Source organism: Rhinatrema bivittatum, chromosome 7 (genome assembly GCF_901001135.1).
Source record: "Rhinatrema bivittatum chromosome 7, aRhiBiv1.1, whole genome shotgun sequence".
NCBI lineage: Eukaryota > Metazoa > Chordata > Amphibia > Gymnophiona > Rhinatrematidae > Rhinatrema > Rhinatrema bivittatum.
In genome coordinates, this window is record NC_042621.1 from 165,961,661 (window position 1) to 165,982,838 (window position 21,178).

The 21,178-nt window shown below is 43.7% G+C and overlaps 1 protein-coding gene across 1 annotated transcript in view; it reads left to right on the forward strand.

Moving 5' to 3' along the window:
• Window positions 1-21,178, forward strand: part of ZCCHC24 (zinc finger CCHC-type containing 24) — a 299,762-nt gene that overhangs the window by 40,940 nt on the left and 237,644 nt on the right. Inside the window, exon 2 of the mRNA XM_029609493.1 lies at window positions 14,554-14,754. Coding sequence (XP_029465353.1) covers window positions 14,554-14,754 — 201 coding nt within the window. The remainder of the gene's footprint in view (window positions 1-14,553; window positions 14,755-21,178) is intronic.

The following is a 21,178-nucleotide window of genomic DNA, read 5'->3' on the forward strand; positions in this document are numbered from 1 at the left end:
ACCAACCGGGGACTGCCCAGATATACATACTGCCAGGCATATGCAGCATGATTTGACTGAAGAATGTGATGTTTGTTTAATGCATTTTCAGGTGAATTTTAAAAGCCTAGGGCCGGCTTTTAAAAGGGTTACGCGCATAAGGTACGCGCGTAACCCTTTTAAAACCCCCCCGCGCGCGCCGAGCCTATTTTGCATAGGCTCGGTGGCGCGCGCAAGCCCCGGGACGTGCGTAAGTCCCGGGGCTTCGCTAGGGGGGGCATGTCGGGGGCGTGTCGGGTGGGTGGCGCGACGATCAGGGCGTTCCCAGGGGCGTGTCGGGGGGCATGGTGCCAACCCGGGGGCATTCCGGGGGCGCGGCTGAGGCCTCTGGAACAGCCCCGGGTCAGGAGATGGCACGCCAGCAGCCTGCTGGCGCGTGCGAGTTACGCTTGCCAGAGGCAGGCGTAACTTTTAGAATAAAGGTGTGTGGGGGGGGGGGTTAGATAGGGCCAGGGGGGTGGATTAGGTAGGGAAGGGAGGGGAAGGTGCGGGTGGGTGGAAAGAAAGTTCCTTCCAAGGCCGCTCCGATTTTGGAGCGGCCTCGGAGGGAACGGGCAGCGCGCACAGGGGCTCGGCGCGTGCAAGGGGCACAAATGTGCACCCCCTTGCGTGCGCCCACCCCGGAATTTATAAGATACGCGCGGCTACACGCGTATCTTATAAAATCCAGCGTACTTTTGTTCACGCCTGGTGCGCGAACAAAAGTACGCGCACGCGCTGTTTCTTAAAATGTACCCCCTAGTGGGTGTCAAAATTGGGAAATGCTTGCACCCGCCCGCCGTATTTTAAAAGCTGCTTACATGAGCACTCACATCTCACTTGGGCTCAGAAAGGGGCGTGGTTTGGGTGTAGTCCGAGTAGGGCGGAAGCATTCCAGGGCGGGGCCAAGAGATGTGCTCGTAAATACTTATGCGCCTGAGCGCGCATCCAGGTCCAGTGCCACCTAAGTTTACTTCTGTTGTGGAGGAGTGTGATTTTTAAAAGAAAAAACAGCCATTTCTGACAGGTTTAAAGGGTTCAGGGTATCTGCAGGGAGTGCAGGTTATTAAATTAGGGGGATTTAGAGGATCTAACTCTAGACTGAGCGAACTAGTGAAACTGGTCATGGCGTGGATGCGCTCCAGTTATAAAATACTCTGACTTAAATGGAAATACCCAATTTACGTGACTAAGTGCCCACACTTAAAATTACTCACAAAAATTACTCACACGTGTGCGTGCAGCCAGCTATTTTATAACACACGTGCACAAGTTATAAAATAGCTGCAGCCCTGGGCACTTGTACGTACCTGGTTTGAAATTTACCATCCCTCTTTTCTCTGTTGAATTTGCCCTAAACCATAGCGTCCCTGCTGTGACTTCACATGCAGTCAGGTTATCAGTAAAGGATGTTATTGTTTGAACAACACTGACCGTGGTGGTGCGTGTTTTGTTTTTGCGACTGGATTTGTTGCAGGCGACTTCCAGAATAAACCCTGCGGGGGGAAGAAGCTAGGGGCAATGGGTGCTGCCCCAGCCCATGACTTCCTATGTGAGCCCCTGTCATCCAGGACAAGTTGAGGAAGGACCTAGTCATTTATTAAGAGAAATTGTTGTTCTTAGTGCAGTATATGCCTTTTTTCTTTTCAGTGCAAATTTAGATGAAATGGGACAGAACAGGACTGTCTTAGAGCCACTTTTACATATGAACAGAAGGCGCAGCTGCTCCTGGGGGGGGGGGGGGGGGGGGGGTGCCTGCATAGCAGGGAGTCTATCCCATGATCCCACAGGGCTCTGCCCAGTTGACTCTATTGGCCAGTGTCTGCAGAGAACAGGAAGGGAGAGGTCAAACTGGAATGAATACAAGACATAAAAAGATTTCAGTTTTTTACTTTCATATTTCTATTTCTAATTTGTGTTCATGCATTCTGTATTTGGTCTGGGTCTCTGTTTTGTGTGTGTGACTGAAGTGAGGTCTTCTGCTAGCATGTAGATTCTGTGTAGGAATCTACTGCAGTCCAACCTATTCTGTTTCCTCAATAGGAGGTGTTTTGGTGTTTTAAAGCCCAGTGGAATATTTTGTGGTGTTGCATGACCATGCCCTGGTTAGTTTTAACCATTTTCCATAATAAATGAAACTGCCTATGCTACTTGGTGGGGGTGTGGCACTTTATGTCTGGGAGGGTATAGAGTCCAACAAGATAAAGATCATACAAGAGACTAAATGCTCAGTAGAATCTATATGGGTAGAAATCCCATGTGTGTTGGGTAAGAGTATAATGATAGGAGTATACTACCATCCGCCTGGACAAAATGGTCAGACAGATGATGAAATGCTAAGAGAAATCAGGGAAGCAAACTAATTTGGCAGTGCAATAATAATGGGAGATTTCAATGACCTAGTAATCAAAAAATGGGAACACGACTATCAATATTATAAATAGCCAGTCGCTGTGTGTTGCAGTCTGGGAAGCTGCAGTCTGGAAGTGGACCCTTGGGCCGATCTACCCCAAGGATAGGGTAGGCCGGGAGGCGGAGCCACAGGCCGTGGTATTCACCCGGGAACCAGGAACCCCCCAGGAGGAGCCCGTAGAGTCCTGGAACCTTGGGACTTAGGAGGACAGTCTGAGTCTCTATAGATGGAGAAGGCCTGGGCAGAGGTTATGATAAGAAAGGCCAATAGGAACACTATAGTCTGTAGAGTGGCTGGGTCGGACGCGTACTGGAGCAGGCTGTAAGCAGGAGCAAAGTCAGTAACAAGCCGTGAACTGGAGCAGGCTGTAGGCAGAGCAGGGTCTGCCGCGTGTTGTGGGCTAGAGCAAGTTGTGAGCAGGAACGGAGTCTGTAGCGTGCTGTGAACTGGAGCAAGCTGTGAGCAGGAACGGAGTCCGTAGCGTGCTGTGAACTGGAGCAAGCTGTGAGCAGGAACGGAGTCCGTAGCGTGCAGTGAACTGGAGCAAGCTGTGAGCAGGAACGGAGTCCGTAGAGTGCTGTGAACTGAAGCAAGCTGTGAACAGGAATGGAGTCTGTAGCGTGCTGTGAACTGGAACAGACAGTGAGCAGGAACGTGGACGGATCCAGGTCAAAGGCTGGCGGCAGGCAGAAGCGGGGTCAGGCACAGGCTGAGGTCGGAGGCTGGTGGCGAGCAGAAGCGGAGTCAGGAACAGGCTGAAGTCAAAGGCAGGGGGCAGGCAAAAGCGGAGTCAGGAACAGGCTGAAGTCAAAGGCAGGCGGTGTGGAACAATCGTAGCGCAACTCAGAACTACTAACCAGTAGTGAACCTCGTTGCAAGGCAATGAGACGGTATCTGAACGCCGGTTAAATCAAGCTTGGGGCGTGGCGTCGTTAGTCCAGGCGGGGCCAGACTTCCGGCGGCTGTGCGCCCATAGTGCGCGTGGCAACAGGAAGATGGGCTGGCAATGGCGGACGCCCCGAGAGACCGGCAGAGCCGCCGGGGCGGCGTTTCCACCACTGAAGGTAAGCACAGGGCAGAGCAGATAGAGGGGAAGCGGTGGAGACCGCAACACTGTGTTTATAATCAAAACCAGCCGGTCTTCTCTATCATCCACCTTCACACAAATTTATTTCAAAACTGCTTTTTTCTTAATTTTTTTATATGTTTCTTATAAAAAATCCCAATCCAGGAATTTTCAGCGCCCAACACGGCCGTGTTTCACACACGTAGTGCTTCTTCAGGGGCATTAATCCAAGAGTTTTGCTATATCTGTAAACATTACAACAGAAAATCCAATTTCAATATATATGCAGAAATAACCAAAAATAAAACAGCAATACTTAGCTTCTATGAAGGACTACCATTTTTCATCAGGAACATCGTCTCAACCGTCTTGTAGCAGAAACGGAGGAACCGAGGCTGACGAGAGCGTCGCTTTAAATATCTTGTTGGTGCCAAGAACTTTGGATCTACAAATTAAACACAGTTAATCCTTCTGGTTTAAATACAGAATTGGACTTACATGTTTTCTTGGGTTAAATTTTATTGCTGTAAGATGTGTACCTGAATAGGTATTATCTTTGTTTTCCTCCATCATCTACCTGACGTCATGCCAGTTTATTTGGATATCCTCATTTGCATAGAGTGATGTCCTGATCTCGTTCTTGGCGCCAACAAGATATTTAAAGCGACACTCTCGTCAGCGACTGGCTTGCTGACACCTTCATGGAGGCTATTTATAATATTGATAGTCGTGTTCCCATTTTTTGATTACTAGATTTCAATTACCCCAATATTGATTGCTGTTACTGGCATCAGTAGCATGGGATCTACTTAGTGTTTGGGTACTTGCCAGGTTCTTGTGGCCTGGATTGGCCACTGTTGGAAACAGGATCTGGGCTTGATGGACCCTCGGTCTGACGCAGTATGACAACTTCTTATGTTCTTATTATCTACATGTAACTGACTTCACTTGCTGTCTTCTCTTGAGATTCACCTCTCCCATGTACACACAGATTCTTTTTCCTCTCCTAGTTTTTAGCTGGTTCCATTGGCTTTAAAAAAAACAAACAAGTTGCATACCAGCTCCATGTTTAAAATGGGATTTTATTCAGGTCATCTGAAATGAAACAATTATAGGGAATAACAATTTCTTGTTGATCAGGTACCCTCCTAATATACCAGAGTCTGGACAAACTGGAGCCAGAGCTTTTGTAGTGTTTCATATATTTTGTGAAATATTATACAACAAAAATAACTTTTCAGGTCAGAGTTCAAAATAACAGAACAGAATTAACTTTTACGGAACATTACAATGATAAAGAAAGCTTTAAGGAACTTGGAATGAAACAGTTATAGAGAAGACCAATTTCTTATTAGTCGGGCCCCCTTGTAACATACAGCAGACTGGATAAAATGAAGGAAGGACTTTTTCAGACATAGAGAAAATCCAATGGTCTTTAAACCTTTTTCCACTACAGGAGATGATCAACCAAGAGTAAGCTAAGTAACTTTGCCTTGGCGTTGTAAAGCTGAGTTGAAGGCTCCATTTGAAAAATTGAATTGCACTGCTTCCACATTTTATATTTTTAGAAAATATTAAAAAATGTATGTAGATAATAAAAGAAGGCGAGTTTGTTAAATCAAGTAGGATAGGCAGAGCATCACAAAAAGAGAGGAGGTTTTTGACATTAATGATTTTGCCCTTTATCAAACCAGTAGTGTTTCACTAGCATTTGGCATCTGAAGCCTTTTCCTCCTAAAAATAAAAATATTTTTTTGTGTGTGTGCAATGCATAATTAGGTGCAAAGCTTTTGGTTTTATTAGCTAATTTTTGCACCAATAACCTCATTCCATTTTGGGTAGCATTATTATCTATTCATGTGCTGGCAGCTCTTTTGGGGGCGATTTTATTGAATTTTAACAACTTCCTCTGACCTGGAACCTCTGTCTGCTATGTCATACGTGTGCAAGAAAATAAATGAGATGGTTGGACTGAAATGGAGGGAATCTTGTGGTGTTATTTTTGGAGGTGCACAAGGTCATACAAGGTGACAGGACTGAGAAGGAGGGTACCTCCTTGAGAAATCCTGTTGATTTTGAGAAGCAGAGGTGTGGCAGACTATAGTAGGGTCATAATGACTGTAGTGTTTAATTATTAAAATCTCTTGGGGGGCTGTGGGCCTGAAAATCAGTTGTCGGGGGGAGGGGTATGATGCTGAAGGTTCACATAGGGCAGTGATCCACAAACTTATCCTGGGGAACCCCTAGCCACTCAGGATATCCTCAGTCAACATGCATGAGATAAATTTGCACATAATGTAGGCGATTCATTTAAATCTTTCTCATGCATATTAATTCTGTATATCCTGAAAACCTAAATGACAGGGGTCCTCCAGGACAGGTTTGGAAACCAGTGCCCTAGTGTGCTTAATACCCTTGTACTGGCCCTTCTTATAGTGCAGGACCCTTAGTGCCAGACTTTGCCAGCACACATAGACCAGAAGAAGGAAGATGCCTCATGCCACACCGCACAAGCCCCATGCAGGACAGAAGAAGGTAGAAACGTGCTTGCATCGCCCACACGGGCCAGGAAGAGGAGGCAGCTTGTGGCTGCTCTTCCATCCACTGGCACAGAGGAAGAAGCTGGCAGCACAGGTTGATCCCTTGGGTTCTGGGGGCCAGTAGGCAGAGCTGTAGCATGCCTGTGGCCAATATAGCCACGGCCATAGGCACCGCTACCAAAAGGCGCCATAGTGCTGCCACGTGTCAACCAAAGCAGTGCGGTCAGCGGGTCCTCAGCAAGAGAAAAGAACAGCGTGGCCCTGTCGAAATCGACAGCATGGTCGGTGCAGCCTTAGTAAATGCAAAAACATTGAGACCCTTCTGGCCAAGCTGCTTTTCCACTTGCAAAGGCCATGCTTATCATGCCATCGATTTCGGCAAGGCTACACTGCTTAGTAAGAGGAGGAGGAGTGCACCCTGTCCAGCCAGAAGGAATCCAGTGTTAGAGCTCAGTTGACTTCGTGGCCGAAAGTTGTTCCTTTTGCCACAGGGGCTAAATGAAGAAGGAGACTGCTGCTGCCTGCTACTTCAAGGGGGAAGTGGGAGAGAGCATATATGCATGTGTGTGAGAGAATGAGGGAGAGCATGTGTGTGTATGTATGTGGGGGAGTGAGAGAGAGCATGTTTATGTATGAGAAAGAGCATGTATATGCACAACTACCAGTTACTCTCTGCCTGCTAATCCATGACAATTTCAGGGCATCTGGAAATCAAAAGTCCCCAGGAATGGATTACGGAGGATTATTTAAAATCCTTATTTTAATTGTTGGATGTTATTTGATATATCTGTTTTGAAATATTTTATTGGTGTTTGGAAAATGTTTGTATGTTTTTAATTATTAAATGTTATTCTATTCATTAATTGTTTTGAATTATTATTTTTATTTGTATGGTTTTACTAATTTTGTATTATGAGGAATGGTAATGTTTCTGTTTTTTCCATTGTTGCAGTGCATACAGAATTTGGCTTGTTACGGTTTCCAGTTTTTGTCTGTACATTTCTATTTATAGTGTTTGGTCTTTTCATTCTGTATTTGAGGGTCTATCTGGGTTTTGCATGTGTGACTGAAGTGAAGTGAGGTATTCCAACAGTGCGTAGTTTCTTTGTAGGGATCTGTAGCAGCTTGACTTGTTCTGTTTTCCTAATGGGGTTGTATTACTATTTTAGGCCTGGTGTAATATTTGTAGTATTAACTTTCATAGGTAGGGTTGTTGCTGTTTGAGTGCTGGCAGTTAGTACTGTTTTGATATAGAAATTCTTTTTTCTCGTGGCTCTCTGAAGCATTACAGTAGGCCTAATACCATATAGGATATAAGCGTCTCTTGCTTTTGGGCAAGGTTTTCTGGTTGGCAGCACAGCAGTGCATGTAAATATAATAATAATATTGTAAGTGATGTTTTTACTTCATAAGACCGTGCTTTGAATGTCCTTTTTCATGTAAAATCTATCACTATACATTCATAATCTTTAATTGTGTGTGAGGAGGATGTGATGGGTGGGGTGCAAGGCTGAAAAGTTTTCCTAGGACCCCTAATACCCTTGCACTGGCCATGGGCATTGTTGTACAAACCCAGAGTCTCCCAACTCGTGGTGTCATGTGTTATGTAATGGGTGAGGGTGCAGTTTTTTCACTTGGCCATAGGTGCCAAATTGCTTGACTATGGCTCTGTCAGTAGGACTTTCCTCCTGGCAAACATCATGGTGCTTCAGGTACTGGCTGTAAGCTGGATACAGGAACTGGCTGGGAGCTGGAATCAAGGACAAGTGGAAGCCCTGGGAAATAGACAAGGAACTGGACTGGACTGGGCAGGGCGAGGACAGAGAAGGACTGAACTGAACAAGGACAGGACTAGACAAGAACAGGACTGAACAAGGACAGGACTAGACAGGCAACAAGAAACAGGAAACAAGAAAGTCTAATGGCACGAGACTGGGCAAGGTAATCTTAGTAGCCCGGAAGGCACAAGGTAAGTCAGAAAAGCCCAGGGTGGCACAGAGCATGGCAGGGAGGCCTGAGAAGCTGCAGAAGGCCTGGAATGGCCCAGAGTAAGACAAGAGGCCAAGAGAGGCCCCAAGCCAAAGTAAGAGGCCAAGAGAGACCACAAGGCAAGATAAGAGGCCAAGAGGGGGCCGCAAGGCAATTTTGGAGGTCTGGGTAGGCCACAAGGCAAGGTAGAAGGCCTGGATAGGATACAAGGCAAAGCAGGAGGCCTGGGTATGCGATAAAGCAAGGTAAAATAGCAAGAAAGAAGTGGCCAGGTCAAGGAGCCGAGGTGACTCAATGACTGAGGTGATAGGCTGGGTTAAGTAAGCCTGGGGCTAGGCATCAGGTGATCGGTGAAGTGGTGACTTGCGCAGCTGGGAGTGGGGCTTGCTGAGGACCCCTGGTGGAGGGGAGGCTATGCAGCAAGTGAAACCATGGCATGGGAAAGCTGCATAGCAGACATAACCATAACACCTCTCAAGGAAAGAGAATGAATTAATTTTCACATCGCGCTCTTAAAGCAAAATATATTGCAAAATCAAACAGAAAGTGCAGCCAGTGCCGGGGTGAAAATAAAGAAACCTCTACCTGTGTATGGCAAGCACTGGAAGGAGCAATGCCAGAAGATAATCCAGAGCTCCCCCTGTGCTGAAGGGACATTTAACCCATTGTATTCCTCCTGGATTCACTGCTCTTCATTTTGCAGGGTTTCCATATATTTAGTGGCAAACCCAATTTGAACATGTGTGCACATGCCTAACACTGACCTGTGGATCCCTGTTGTAGGTCTGGTTTGTTCTTAGCACTGTGATGAGGATTGCCTGTTATATAGGTGATTATGGATCACCTACTGTTCTGAAGACTTAAAGTGGCAAAAGTGGCAAATCTTTCCTTGTCTTGTTTTTAGAGTAGATTCAGAAGAGGCATAAGACAGAGATGTGTATTTCCTATTTCTGAGGAAATAGTTAAAACACAGCAGGATTTCCCCATCTGCCAAGAGAATGTAAGACAGATGTGGATAGAAATGCATTTTTTTTTAACCATAAAAGTGAGGAGACAGAAGTTGTTGGTTTATTAACCAGCTCACCAAGGAACAGTTAGTTTAGATTTAAAGCTGTTTTTCTTGGTATTTTTTTCTCTCCAGGGTTTTTAATGTAGTTATTTTAAATAGTTGTGTACATTCAAAAATGCGCCATTGGCTTGGAAGATTTATCCATGTTATTCTGCTGTGACTACAGACTACAATGATATTGCTTCAATGTAGGGTTGCCAGCTCTGAGGAAGGAAATTCCCCCTATCCCCCCTATCTCCCCATCCACAGCCTACCACCTTCATACTGACTAATGCATCACTCCACGAAATCCACTGTACTCCCCTTAGGGTGGCTAACATTTCCATGAACCTTCTTAACTGGACACTCCAAACTTGAAGGCGAGAGGTGTGAGTGTGTGTTACTCCTGGGGGAATTCTGCACTAAAAAGTTTAAAATTCTGCACACAAAAATTTTAAATTCTGTACACAAAAATTTTAAATTCTGCAAAATTCTGCATACTTTATATTGGCCAAAATAACACAATGCACATGACAGTCTTTAAGTAATTAATATATAATGTAATACAGAAAAGTTATTTAAAGATGTAGAGTTTTAAAATTTTTTTGCAGAATTTCCCTAGATTTTCACTGTAAGATTGTCTCTTCCATCCTCTCTCCCTACTCCCCTGGCCACTCTCCTTTCACTTTGCCCTCTCAGGTCCCAACTCCTCCACCTGCCATTATCTCTCCCCTCCCCCTCTAGGCTCAATCCCACTCTATCTCCACTCCAAGAGTTTGACCCCTCTCTCAGTACTGCCCCCTCACACAGGGTCCCTCAGTCCCTCTCTCTCTTACACACACACACACATAGGCTCCCTCTCTAATGTACATACATACTCCCTCATACAGGCTCCCTCTCTCTCGCACACACAAATTGTCTCATACAGGCTCCCTCTCTCTCTCTCTCTCCCATGCACACACACCTTCCCTCATACTGACTCCTCCTCTCTCTCCCGCGCATACACATCCACACAGGCTCCCTTTCTCTCTCATGCATACACCTTCACACAGGCTACCTATGTCTCTCTCTCACACACCCCTGCACACTGGCTCCCTCTCTCACTCACCCCCCACATACATATAGGCTCCCTTTCTCTCTCTCACATACACACACACACACTCATCCCTTCACACAGGCTCTCTTTCTTACACATACACACCCCCACCCAGGCTCCCTCTCTCACAAACAAACAAGCATCCTCACACATGCTCTCTCTCACCTCCCAGGCTTGCAGTCTTACACATACACACACATGCACACCCACACAGTCTCACTGTCACCGGAGCTTGCTCCTTCTTTGCCACAAGCAGGATGGCCTCCGCTTGTGGCATTCCGGGGCCTGCCAAATTCTGTGCAGATTTTGTGCAGCTGTGAGGGAGGGGAATTCTGTGGGAATTCTGCGCTCCGTAGTAGTGCAGAATTCCCACAGGGCTAGTGTGTGTTAACTTCTGATTCTGAGGAATAGGTGGTGGTGGACATGTCTCACATGCAGTGAAGAGCAAAGTCAAAGTAGTGTGGGACACAACTGCAGATCCACAAAGTCATTCTGTCCAAACACTGTCAATCAAAGATTATTGCAACATAAAAATTAGGAAACTAGATGTTAGATAATATACAGTCAAAAGAAAGGAGACCAGTCAATATCAATATATAAATTGCAAAGTACAAAACAATCAAGATTGCCTCCCCGTGGTCAATGGGACATCTGCTCAATAATAAAAAATCGTAAATCACAGATCATATGTTGAGCTTATTCCCAATAATCAACCAGAGGAGCATTAATATGCGAGCGACGGGTGCATCTACAATGTTCATAAATGCGGGTTTTAATCTTGTGACTCGTTTCATCCACATATAATAGCTTACAGGAGCACATGATGACATGTGTGCTTCCTTACTCTAGTTATGTTGATTTTATTTGTTCATAAAAATGTCGGAATAGTCACAGTCTGATGGAAAAAAGTTAATGCCATACAACCTGAGTAACAGGATGAGTAAATTCCATAAGTTTCATAGAAAAAGAACAGGCTTAGCAAGAACTGCATGGTCTATTTTCTGGTGAACTAGGCTCAGGAACAGCAGGGGCTCGCAGATCTGATGAGACAAGTAGGTCTCTTAAATTGCATCCTCTATGAAATGCAAACTGGGGAGCTGTAAGGAAGACCCCATGAGGAGACAAGACTGACCAAGATGACCAACTAAAACCAACCCAAGTAGAGTAAGGGAGCACACACGTAAGCCTATCTATAGGAGTCATAAGAGTGGGTAAGAACAACTTCTCCAATGTTGTTTATGTTATCATGTGCCCCTGTGGACAAAATGAGTCACAAGATTCAAACCCGCATTTATGAAAATTGTAGTTGTATCTGCCACTCACATATTACTGCTCCTTTAGTTTTACATTGGCAACAAGCTCAACATACAATCCCTGATTTTTGGTTTTTATTATTCAGCAGATGTCCTGTTAACCACAGGAAGGCGAGATTGATCACCTCTTACTTCAGTGGGAACAGCGATGGTTATTTAAGTTACAATCTTTCGCCTTGAAGTTTAAATATTGATATTGACTGGTCTACTTTCTTTGAGCTGTATATCATCTAACATTATCTAGTTTCTTAATTTTTGTTTCAGTTGCAATATTCTTTGACAATGTATGGTCATGTGATTTTTTTTTTTTTGGCATCCTTTAGTTAGTGTTTAAATTGTGGACAGTAACTATATGCTGTGTTCAGGCTTTTATGACATTGTATATATTTGTTAAACCTGGTTTCGGAGGTGTATCACTATTGTTATTACCATATTCTGTTTTGACATTATGTGAGATAATTGGATGCAGACTAGTTTAATGTTATTTCATGGTTTGTAACATAGTGAATTGTCCCTCCAAGTGAAGTCTAGCGGAGAAACATGGCTCGTGTTGAAATATAGACAATACAGTCTTTTTGGATACAATGAGTTTTATTGAATGAACAATAAAGATTTCCCACCGATTATCTCTTACATGACTTTATTTAGCTTGTGCTTCATATATTAAATAGAAAGACTTTATTGATCTGCAGTGGTGTCTGTTACTTTGACTTGCATGAATTAATTTCAGCCATCCTCAGAAACACATTAACTACAGCCTCTGTCATGCAGTCCTCTCTATCACAACTAATGTCTCTCTTGTACATTATTTTATTTATTTATTTTATTTATTTATTTGCAGTTTTTATATACCAACATTTGTTTAGTAACCTCACATTGGTTCATAATTAACAGAAACATTGCAGCTGTGCCAACTAGAACGAACATGTGCAACAGTGCTTTACAATAAACAATAAACATTTACAATAAACAATAAACTTTACAATAAACTTGTTAACGAACATATGCAATAGTGCTTTACAATAAACTTGTTAAATGGGGGGGGAGGGGAGAGAACAGTGGAACAATGAAAGGGAAAAAAAAATAGTAGTACAAAGCAAATTGTTATCTCGCTGAATTTATAAGTCTATAAATAAATAGAATGAAATTATAAGTCTATAAATAAATAGAATGAATTTTATAAAACACAATTGGAAAAGAGAAAGAAATGGGATAGAAGTCTTATATACAATTGGTATACAATCGATATACAGTCGATACGAATAATTGCCAACAAAAAGTTAGGTGTGGTGAGAAAGAAAAAGGGGATGTACATTTAAGTAAATTAGTGGGCAAGGCTGTAGGAGTAAGGGAGAGAGGAGAGCGTAAGGGTTAAGTGTAAGCCTGTAGGAAAAGCCATGTTTTCAGTTTTTGCTTAAATTTTATTGGGCATGTTTCTTGCCGTAACTCCGGTGTCATATTGTTCCAACAGTTCGGTCCGGCTATGGTTATCGCACGCTTCCTAGTTGGCTCAAGAGTACATGCCCAACACAGTCTCCTCACATTCAGGCCGATACAGTAAAACCCACGGGAGAGCCGGCGCTCCGAGGCAAGCGCCCGCTCTCCCGACGCGCACACAGGCCACTCTCCTGTGTGTGCGATTTAGTATGCAAATGAGGGCCTGCGGTAAAAAGAGGTGCTAGGGTCACTAGTGCATCCCTAGCGCCTCTTTTTTGACAGGAGCAGCGGCTGTCAGCGAGTTTGACAGCCGACGCTCAATTTTGCCGGCGTCGGTTCTCAAACCCACTGACAGCCATGGGTTCGGAAAACGGACGCCAGCACTGTACTGTATCGGCCCGATTCATAGATATTCCCAAACATACAACCTCCTTTCTCATATACACACACTCATACACATTCCCAAAGATGTTGCCTCTTTACTTATTGTATACACACACACTCCCAAGCACACAACCTCCTTTCTCATATAGACACATGCACGTCCAGCACGATTCTCTCTCCCTCACACCGGCTCTTCTCTCTCTCTATCTCTACCTTCCAAATGGTCCCTCAGCAGATAGAGAGACAGGGTTGGAGGAGACGCAAACATTACAGTATGTGCAATACTCCTCACCCAAATGACAGGACGACAAACTAAAAAAAAAGTAAACCATTGCCAATGTCAGGTGTTTGACATTGCAGCTAGAATTAAAAAATACATCATTAAAAATGTTCCAGTCACATAATCAGATAATTAATGTGAAAATAAAAAAATAATTATACCTATTATGGTTTTTCCCTATATCATGCTGCTTACTCTCCTCTACTTTCTTTTTTGATTCCTTTCCCTATTTTTCTTTTCATCTTTTACTTTTCCCTTCTATGACTCTTCTCTAGCTGTCATTGTTTCTCCTTCCATCCATCACGACACTCTTCTCATCTATTTTTTCAGACTTTCACCCCTGTATCTCTAATCTTATTCTTTATCAACTCATTCCAGCCCTCCTTCTCCAGTATCTCCCACCCAGCCATCTTTCCCTTTTCTCCCTTCCCTCCCTCCCCCTTTCCCTTATCCCACCCCAGTCTTTCATCTCTTTCTTCCTTGTGCCATCTCTCTATCTGCCTCCCCTTTCCTCTCGCTCCTTTGTGCCCTGCTTTCCTGTACTGCCCTCCTCTCTCTCCAGCCCCTTGCCATCATGTTTCTTTCCCTTCCTGTGCACTCCTGCCTGCCCCTCTCCTGCACCCTCCTCCATCCTGTGTCTGCCTCTCTTCTCCCTCTCTTGTGCCTCTTCTGTCTCTGCTTTCCCTGTTCTCACAACTCTCCCTCCCCTCGTTACCTCCCTGCCCCCTCTGTGTCTCTCCCCTCCCACGCATGTATCTATCCCTTCCCCCCTTTCCCCTTTATGTCTATCTCTCCCCCCCCCTCACCCTTGCCTGTACCTAGTTTCTTGCATACCTGCAGGTTTCACGGACTAGAGGCCTGCTTCCCCATTTGCTGGCTTTTCCTCTTACTCCTCCGCCGCCCCCTCCCCCCCCCTCAAGTTTTTCAGCTGACGAGACTTTTGTGACATGTTCTGTTTCTGTCTTGCAGGCGCTGAGCAGCAGTCTTTATAAGAGTGCTTCTCCCTACGGTTCTCTGAACAATATCGTGGATGGACTGAGCTCCCTGACAGAACATTTCTCTGACCTGTCGCTCTCAGCAGAGTCCAGGAAGCCTAGCAAGAGGCCACCTCCCAACTACTTGTGCCATCTCTGCTTCAACAAGGGACACTACATCAAAGACTGCCCACAGGTAAGCAAAACTGGGGCCCGGTCTGGTCCCCTCTACTCACACGCAGGTAGAGCTTTAGAATGGTTTTGAATTAAAATAAGGAAAAGTTAATTGTTCAAGGATTAACAACCTATGAATCTGGAAGTATGGAAGTTTCGTTCATATAGTAGCCTTTCTTGTCACTTTTATTGCTTTGAAACCAAAATAATTTTTAGAAGCCATGACTTGTGGAATTCAGCTTGTAAACTAGAGCTGCTGCTAAGCATTTATTTTAGGAAATACAAATTGAGCAAGATTTCACCAGGATAGTCTGCTTTTTTTTCTGTTTATCACATGTTCCTTAAATATTGCAATAAGCAGGAAAAAGGAGGAAATAAGAAAGACATTGTAATGAGAAAACGTCAGTGGTACAAGACTGCAAATCACAGACTCAAAATCTGCAGTGACAGAAAAGTTCAGATATATTCTGGTCCAAGCTGCTGTACCTGACGGTATGAGGGTTTATTCCTTTGTATATCATGAACTCAATTCCTATCAGATTTGTTGGGGTAGTTTTATGCACTCTTACAGGATATTTCAGATGACTTAAACGAGGGTTTCACCTCTTGCAGGGAGGCATCTCTGCAATGAAGCTAGCCGACACAAAGGTGGAGACTGCGCTGATATTCACAGCTGTAACAAATGTTCGCTTACAGCCAACAAAGAAAAACTGTTGATTGTTTTCCAGATGTGCTCCCTTTCAGTGGTGTCCACAGCAGAACCAAGCCACCTCCCTCCCCTCTTCATGTCTAGGTTTTTGTTATTCTCCCAGAAGCAGTCACGTGATATTGGCAGGACACCTTAGGTACCCTGTGAGTTATAAGCTCAGAGCCCGAAGTAGTAAGACAAGAGTAAAAACTGTGTGTTGTATTTCAGCAAATGTTTTCTTAACACATGCCCTACAGAAAAAAAGCTTACGCCTGATGCAGTGAACTGATAGTAACTATGCAAATATATCGGGAATTAAAAAAAACTGCATAAACCTAGCAATGTGCGCAGAAAAATTACTAGTGTGCAAAAATCAGGTTTAATTGCTCACAGAACCATGCTTTATGCTTAGAAAATATGATTTATGCAAGCACACCACGATTTAGGAGCACAAAGCATAGCTGATGCACAAAAACAATGCTTTGCTTCCATAAATCTTACTTAATGCGCCAAAGTATGATTTAGAAGCATAACCCATGGTTTATGTTTGTTGGGTGCAGAAATCATGATTTGTGCACATAAAACCTGTACACCAAAACACGTTAGGAGCATCAAAGTTCTGCTCCTGAAGATTGGTTGCACAAAACCCCAAGTCCAGGAACCCCAAACACCAGACCCCCTGAGCTCCAGGTCCAGGCCCACACCTGGGTTCAGTACCATAACCATATATTAACGCCAGCCCCAGAAATGTGAATTTTTAACTCCACCTCTCACCAGGAGTTACGGTAAATTTCCAACTTTACAACAGACTGAGTTACGCCTGCTCCCCTTCTCTGCATTGCGGAGAAATAGCTAATGACTTCATTAACATGAGATTTACATGGAGGATTGCTAATTTTGTGGGTACATTTTGTTTCTGCACACGTTTGTGCACTAAAAATCCTTATTAAATCATGAGTAAAACTAAGCATACAAAAATGTGCGCAGAAACAGGAATTAAAATGCACTCAGCCTAGTGCTTCTTATTACATGTCAAGTTGCAAAAGAATGAGCCTGTCGAGAAACACTGATCTAAAATCAAATTACTGCTAAAATCATTATGGAATGGGCAAAATGGCCTGGATTAGATCCCCAAACCCATCCTTATCTGGTGATATTTGGTTCGCTAGAGTCAAACCGGCAGAGGCCTTGAAAGAAATCCTTCTGTTTAACAGCTTGAGTGGGATAAATCCAGTGGATCTGTATCTGGTTTAGATCTGGTTGGATATCTCCTGTTTCACTGGATCATTGCAGCCTGGTGTCAGATTGTGATTCATTTAATCATACCCAATGAGAAAGTCCTGAACCAGGGATGGGGTTTTGGATTGAAGTATTTGTATCCAGTTGCGATTTCGTTCTTCTCATCTCTCAGCTGGGTTCTACTGAGGTAGCTTAGAAATGCAATTGTAAGGGTTCAGGATAGCTTCAGGTCATTTTGTTCTAAAACCATTCCAGTCCCTCTTACTGACCCACTTTGCCCTTAGGAAAAGTTGAAAAAAACACCGAACTGATCAGGCTGCCTCTGAAAACTTGAACCTATCTGTGGAGAATGTGAATCTGTTTAAAAAAAAGAACACTATGTCTGCGCCCCAGTTTGACAATCTGACAAGATATTTTACTCATTCATCAAATTACCTTTTTTGAATCTTTTTAAAGAAATCTTTTTTGAATCTTTTTAAAGAAAAACGACAGTGGCAGCAAATTCTGCTTGGGCTTTTTGAGAAAGCTGAAGTGGATTTCTTTGAATCAGGAGCTCCACATATGACCTTTCAGGTCACTTGTAATTTTTCCCCAGATTTTCTGATAGATTTGTCCATGCCCACTGGATCTGGGGAAAATTTCTATCAACCAACAACTGGGCTAAAATTATGATTATTTCTGCTTTCAGTTCCACTTCAAATTCTTTTGTACATCTCTATCCATTCTAAAATTCAGCAAGAGAGATCATTGTTGACAGAAAAATATAAACAATTGTGCTGTGTCTTGGGCACACTGAATGATGGCAAATTGTGATATCACAATAGTGCTATGGGCTCAGTAGTAGTGCTGCATACTGCCATGCCGAAGGTCCCTGGCTCGATACTTGAGTTGTCTTTTGTGTCCTGGGGTTGCTGGGAGGCAGGATTTAGAGCTCATTATTCAAGGTTCCGGAAGGATTCCTGGTCCATGGCTTCTGGTCTCGGGAACATTGCTGCAATGACCAAACTAGAAACAGTGGGAGGAACTATTAAAATAGGTGAAAAATCCCCAGATAGGAGGAGTGAAGGCTCATAGCACCTAAATCCCATTAGTGGTTCCAATCGAGCTGGAAGAGAAAGGAGGAACTGCTAGGGAACCCCAAGGTTTGAAATATACTGCAGTACTTTTAAAGATTTAACAGTGCACAAAAGGCAGGCCTCTTTCAACTGAAAGGAGGCTCTGACATGATAAAAGTTTATAAAATCATGAGTGAGATGGAATGGGTAAATAAGGATGTTTATTTATCCTTTCAAATAATACTAAAATAAAGAAGCAGAAGATTTAAAACAAATCATAACAAGTATTTTTTCACTCAACGCACAGTCAAGCTGTGGAATCTGCTGCTCAAAATGTCTAGCATAGCAGGTTTCAAAGAGGTTTGGACAAGTTCCTGGAGAAAAAGTCCATAAAACATTATTAACTAGGTAGACTGAAGAAAACTATTGCTATCCCTGGAGTGACTAAAAAGAAATAGATCTATTTTTAGGATCTGCTGGGTACCTGTGAACCGGTCTGGGCTCAATGGACCTTGGTATGAATCAGCATTCTATGTTGTAGGTTCTTATATGTTTCCTTGCACATTATACAATTTTGTATCATTGGACTGAAAATACGAATCTGCATTTATTATACTTACATACTTGAATAGCCAAATATGTTAAAGTTTAATGGCTTGGAAATAGCAACAGATTAGACACGGCTTCTGCAAATGTTACTCAATGTGACTTGTTTCGCTGCTTTGACACTTGGCTGGTACCACAACTTGCTGAAATCCATCCTCAAGAACAGAAATATCATTTGTTTAGCATACATTTCAGATGACTGGGCTTATTTCCCTCAATGCTGTGATGCTTTTGCAGATAAATTGAGCTCTGTTGACGTGTATACTAGGGATGTGCATTTCTTTGCAACGAAATAGGAAATATAGACGATATAAGATGGCGTCAGCCGTCCATTGCTCCTACCATGTGACAGAGGCCGGCCAATGGCACCGATAGCCCCTGTCACATGGTAAGGGCAAAGGGCCACCGGTGCCATTTTGTTTACTGGCAGCCGACGGCCCGAGAGCGGGAGATCGCTCCCGGGACCCCCGCTGGACTTTAGGCAAGTTTTGGGGGAGTTGGGAGTGTGAGGGATTGTAATTAAATCTGAAGGGTTGGGGTTGTTGAAAAGAAATCGGCCCGAACCGGCGGGCCAATAACGAAGGCCAAACTGAAATACACGATACACGATGTTTGCTGCAATAGTTTTTTCAAGTAGCCTGCTGTACCAGAGGCCAATGTTTCCCAGCCCTCTCCGCGAACCTATCCATAATGAATACGCATGAGCTAGATTTGCACACATTGGTGACCCAGGGTGTGCAAATCTAGCTCATGCATATTAATTGTGGCAATCCTTAAACCTCAACTAGCTAGTTGTGCCTCCAGGAGAGGGTTGAAAAACACTGTCATAGGCTGAAGCTAAAGGCAAAGGTGTAGTACAGGGCTTCCCAAACCTGTCCTGAAAACCTGACTGGCTGCGGGCTCCCCAGGACAGATTTGGGAAGCCCTGGTCTAGTCGTGCTGATACTCAGACCTACAGCAGGATTCAGTGGAAATGGCACTTCATCTTTTGGACATAAGAGAGATCTTTTTACAAGAAAGAAAGAGAGACATTTTACTCCCCCTGCAAATGTGAACAAGGGAATATGTAAAAAATGGACTTTTAGTTATTTGAGTTAGATTCTTCTTCAGAGAAATAGATAGCAGGCAGCTCTCACTATGGGAGAGAGGCTGTCTGCTTTGATCCTGCTGTGTATTTTATAGGGAGTATTTTAATTGGTTATTTTTGTTTATATAGAAGAGAACAAAAGCACATTGCACCACTGAGTAACACAATAAATGCGTTTTTTTTAATGTAATTGAATTGTCTGTTGCTTTATGAATTCCAGAAGAATTTGGTGTTTTTCACTTTCAGCATTCTTTCTAGAAGCAACAACTTTATTCCTATTGGAATTTGAAATTGTGCAGGAGTCTACAGCATCAAACAACTTTTACTGGCACAGAATTTTTGAATTGCTGTTAAAAACATTTCTTCAGCTGTCAGTTTTTCATGCTTGTGAGTCAGATTTTTTCCTCACCCTTGGGACACAGCGAGGCCCTTCGGTAGTTCTGCTTGACAACATTTCAGTAACTCAGGCAAAGTACTGTGTTACTGAAACAAGTAACTGACAAGGTAAGACAGGCCACGACCCTGATAACAAGTGGATCTGTTTTAAAAACTGCAGAGGGTTCAAGTAGTTATAAAAGCTTTATTTTCAAAAGAAGGCACATTAAAAATGGGATAATAACTTATTTCATTGTGGTGCCCTCATATTTTTAGCAGTGCGAGTTTTGAAAATGAAACTTTTTGGATCAGAGTACATTAGACTTGACTTCAGGTCAGCATTTGGATGATACTGGTTGGTCGGTCTCTGTAAGCAGGAGGTGGGCCTAATCATGCCTAACAGCAGAGGAATCATGCTGTTAGGCACAGGGTTTTCTGGCTTTCTCACAAGTTGCGAATGACCCCAGCCCAAGCTGGGAAACCTGAATTTCTCCTTCAGTGAATGAGTTCTTTCACGCTCTGCGTTTTCTACAGTTTGCATTCAGGAACTTACAGTTTCTTAGCATATTTTCCTCCACAGTTTTCAGTTGGGTCTGCTGCTTACATTCCATTTCTTCACCACACCATGCTTAATTCATTTCCCACTCAATTCTATCCACAGGAAGGGTGAGTACTAAATACTGCTGTGGAACAGCAGGAGGACTCAAGCACCTCAGCGCTATTGCCAAATTTCCTACCTTCCTTTAGTGCAACCTTCAAGGTTATGGGCGCTCTTAAGAACATAAGAACATGCCATACTGGGTCAGATCAAGGGTCCATCAAGCCCAGCATCCTGTTTCCAACACTGGCAAGTACCCAAACATTAGATAGATCACAAGCTACTATTATTTATTAATTACCATAATATCAGTTTATGGATTTATCCTCTAGGAACTTATCCACACCTTTTTTAAACCCAGTTACACTAACTGCTGTAACCACATCCTCTGGCAATGAATTCCAGAACTTAACTATGCACCGAGTGAAAAAGAATTTTCTTTGATTTGTTTTAAATGAGCTACTTGCTAACTTCATGGAGTGACCTCTGGTCCTTCTATTATCTGAGAGAGTAAATTACCGATTTCACAGTCCCCTGTCAAACTGTGTCAGATTGAGCTGGACTGGTGACTCAGTGGCAGGGCTGTGCACGGTCATAAAGAGGACCTGGTTTTGATTCCTGGGACTGGGCTCTTTCCCAGGAAGCCAGGGCTGAGGATGCTGCAGAGGCAGTCCCAAGGTGGAGAGCATCTCAGTCATTGCTCAGGGCAATACCTAGGGGCCATTTAGACTCAATTTCCGTGTTAGCCAGGTTCTAGAGGGAGCCACAGATTTTGGCCCCTTGGCCAAGGAGTGTCTG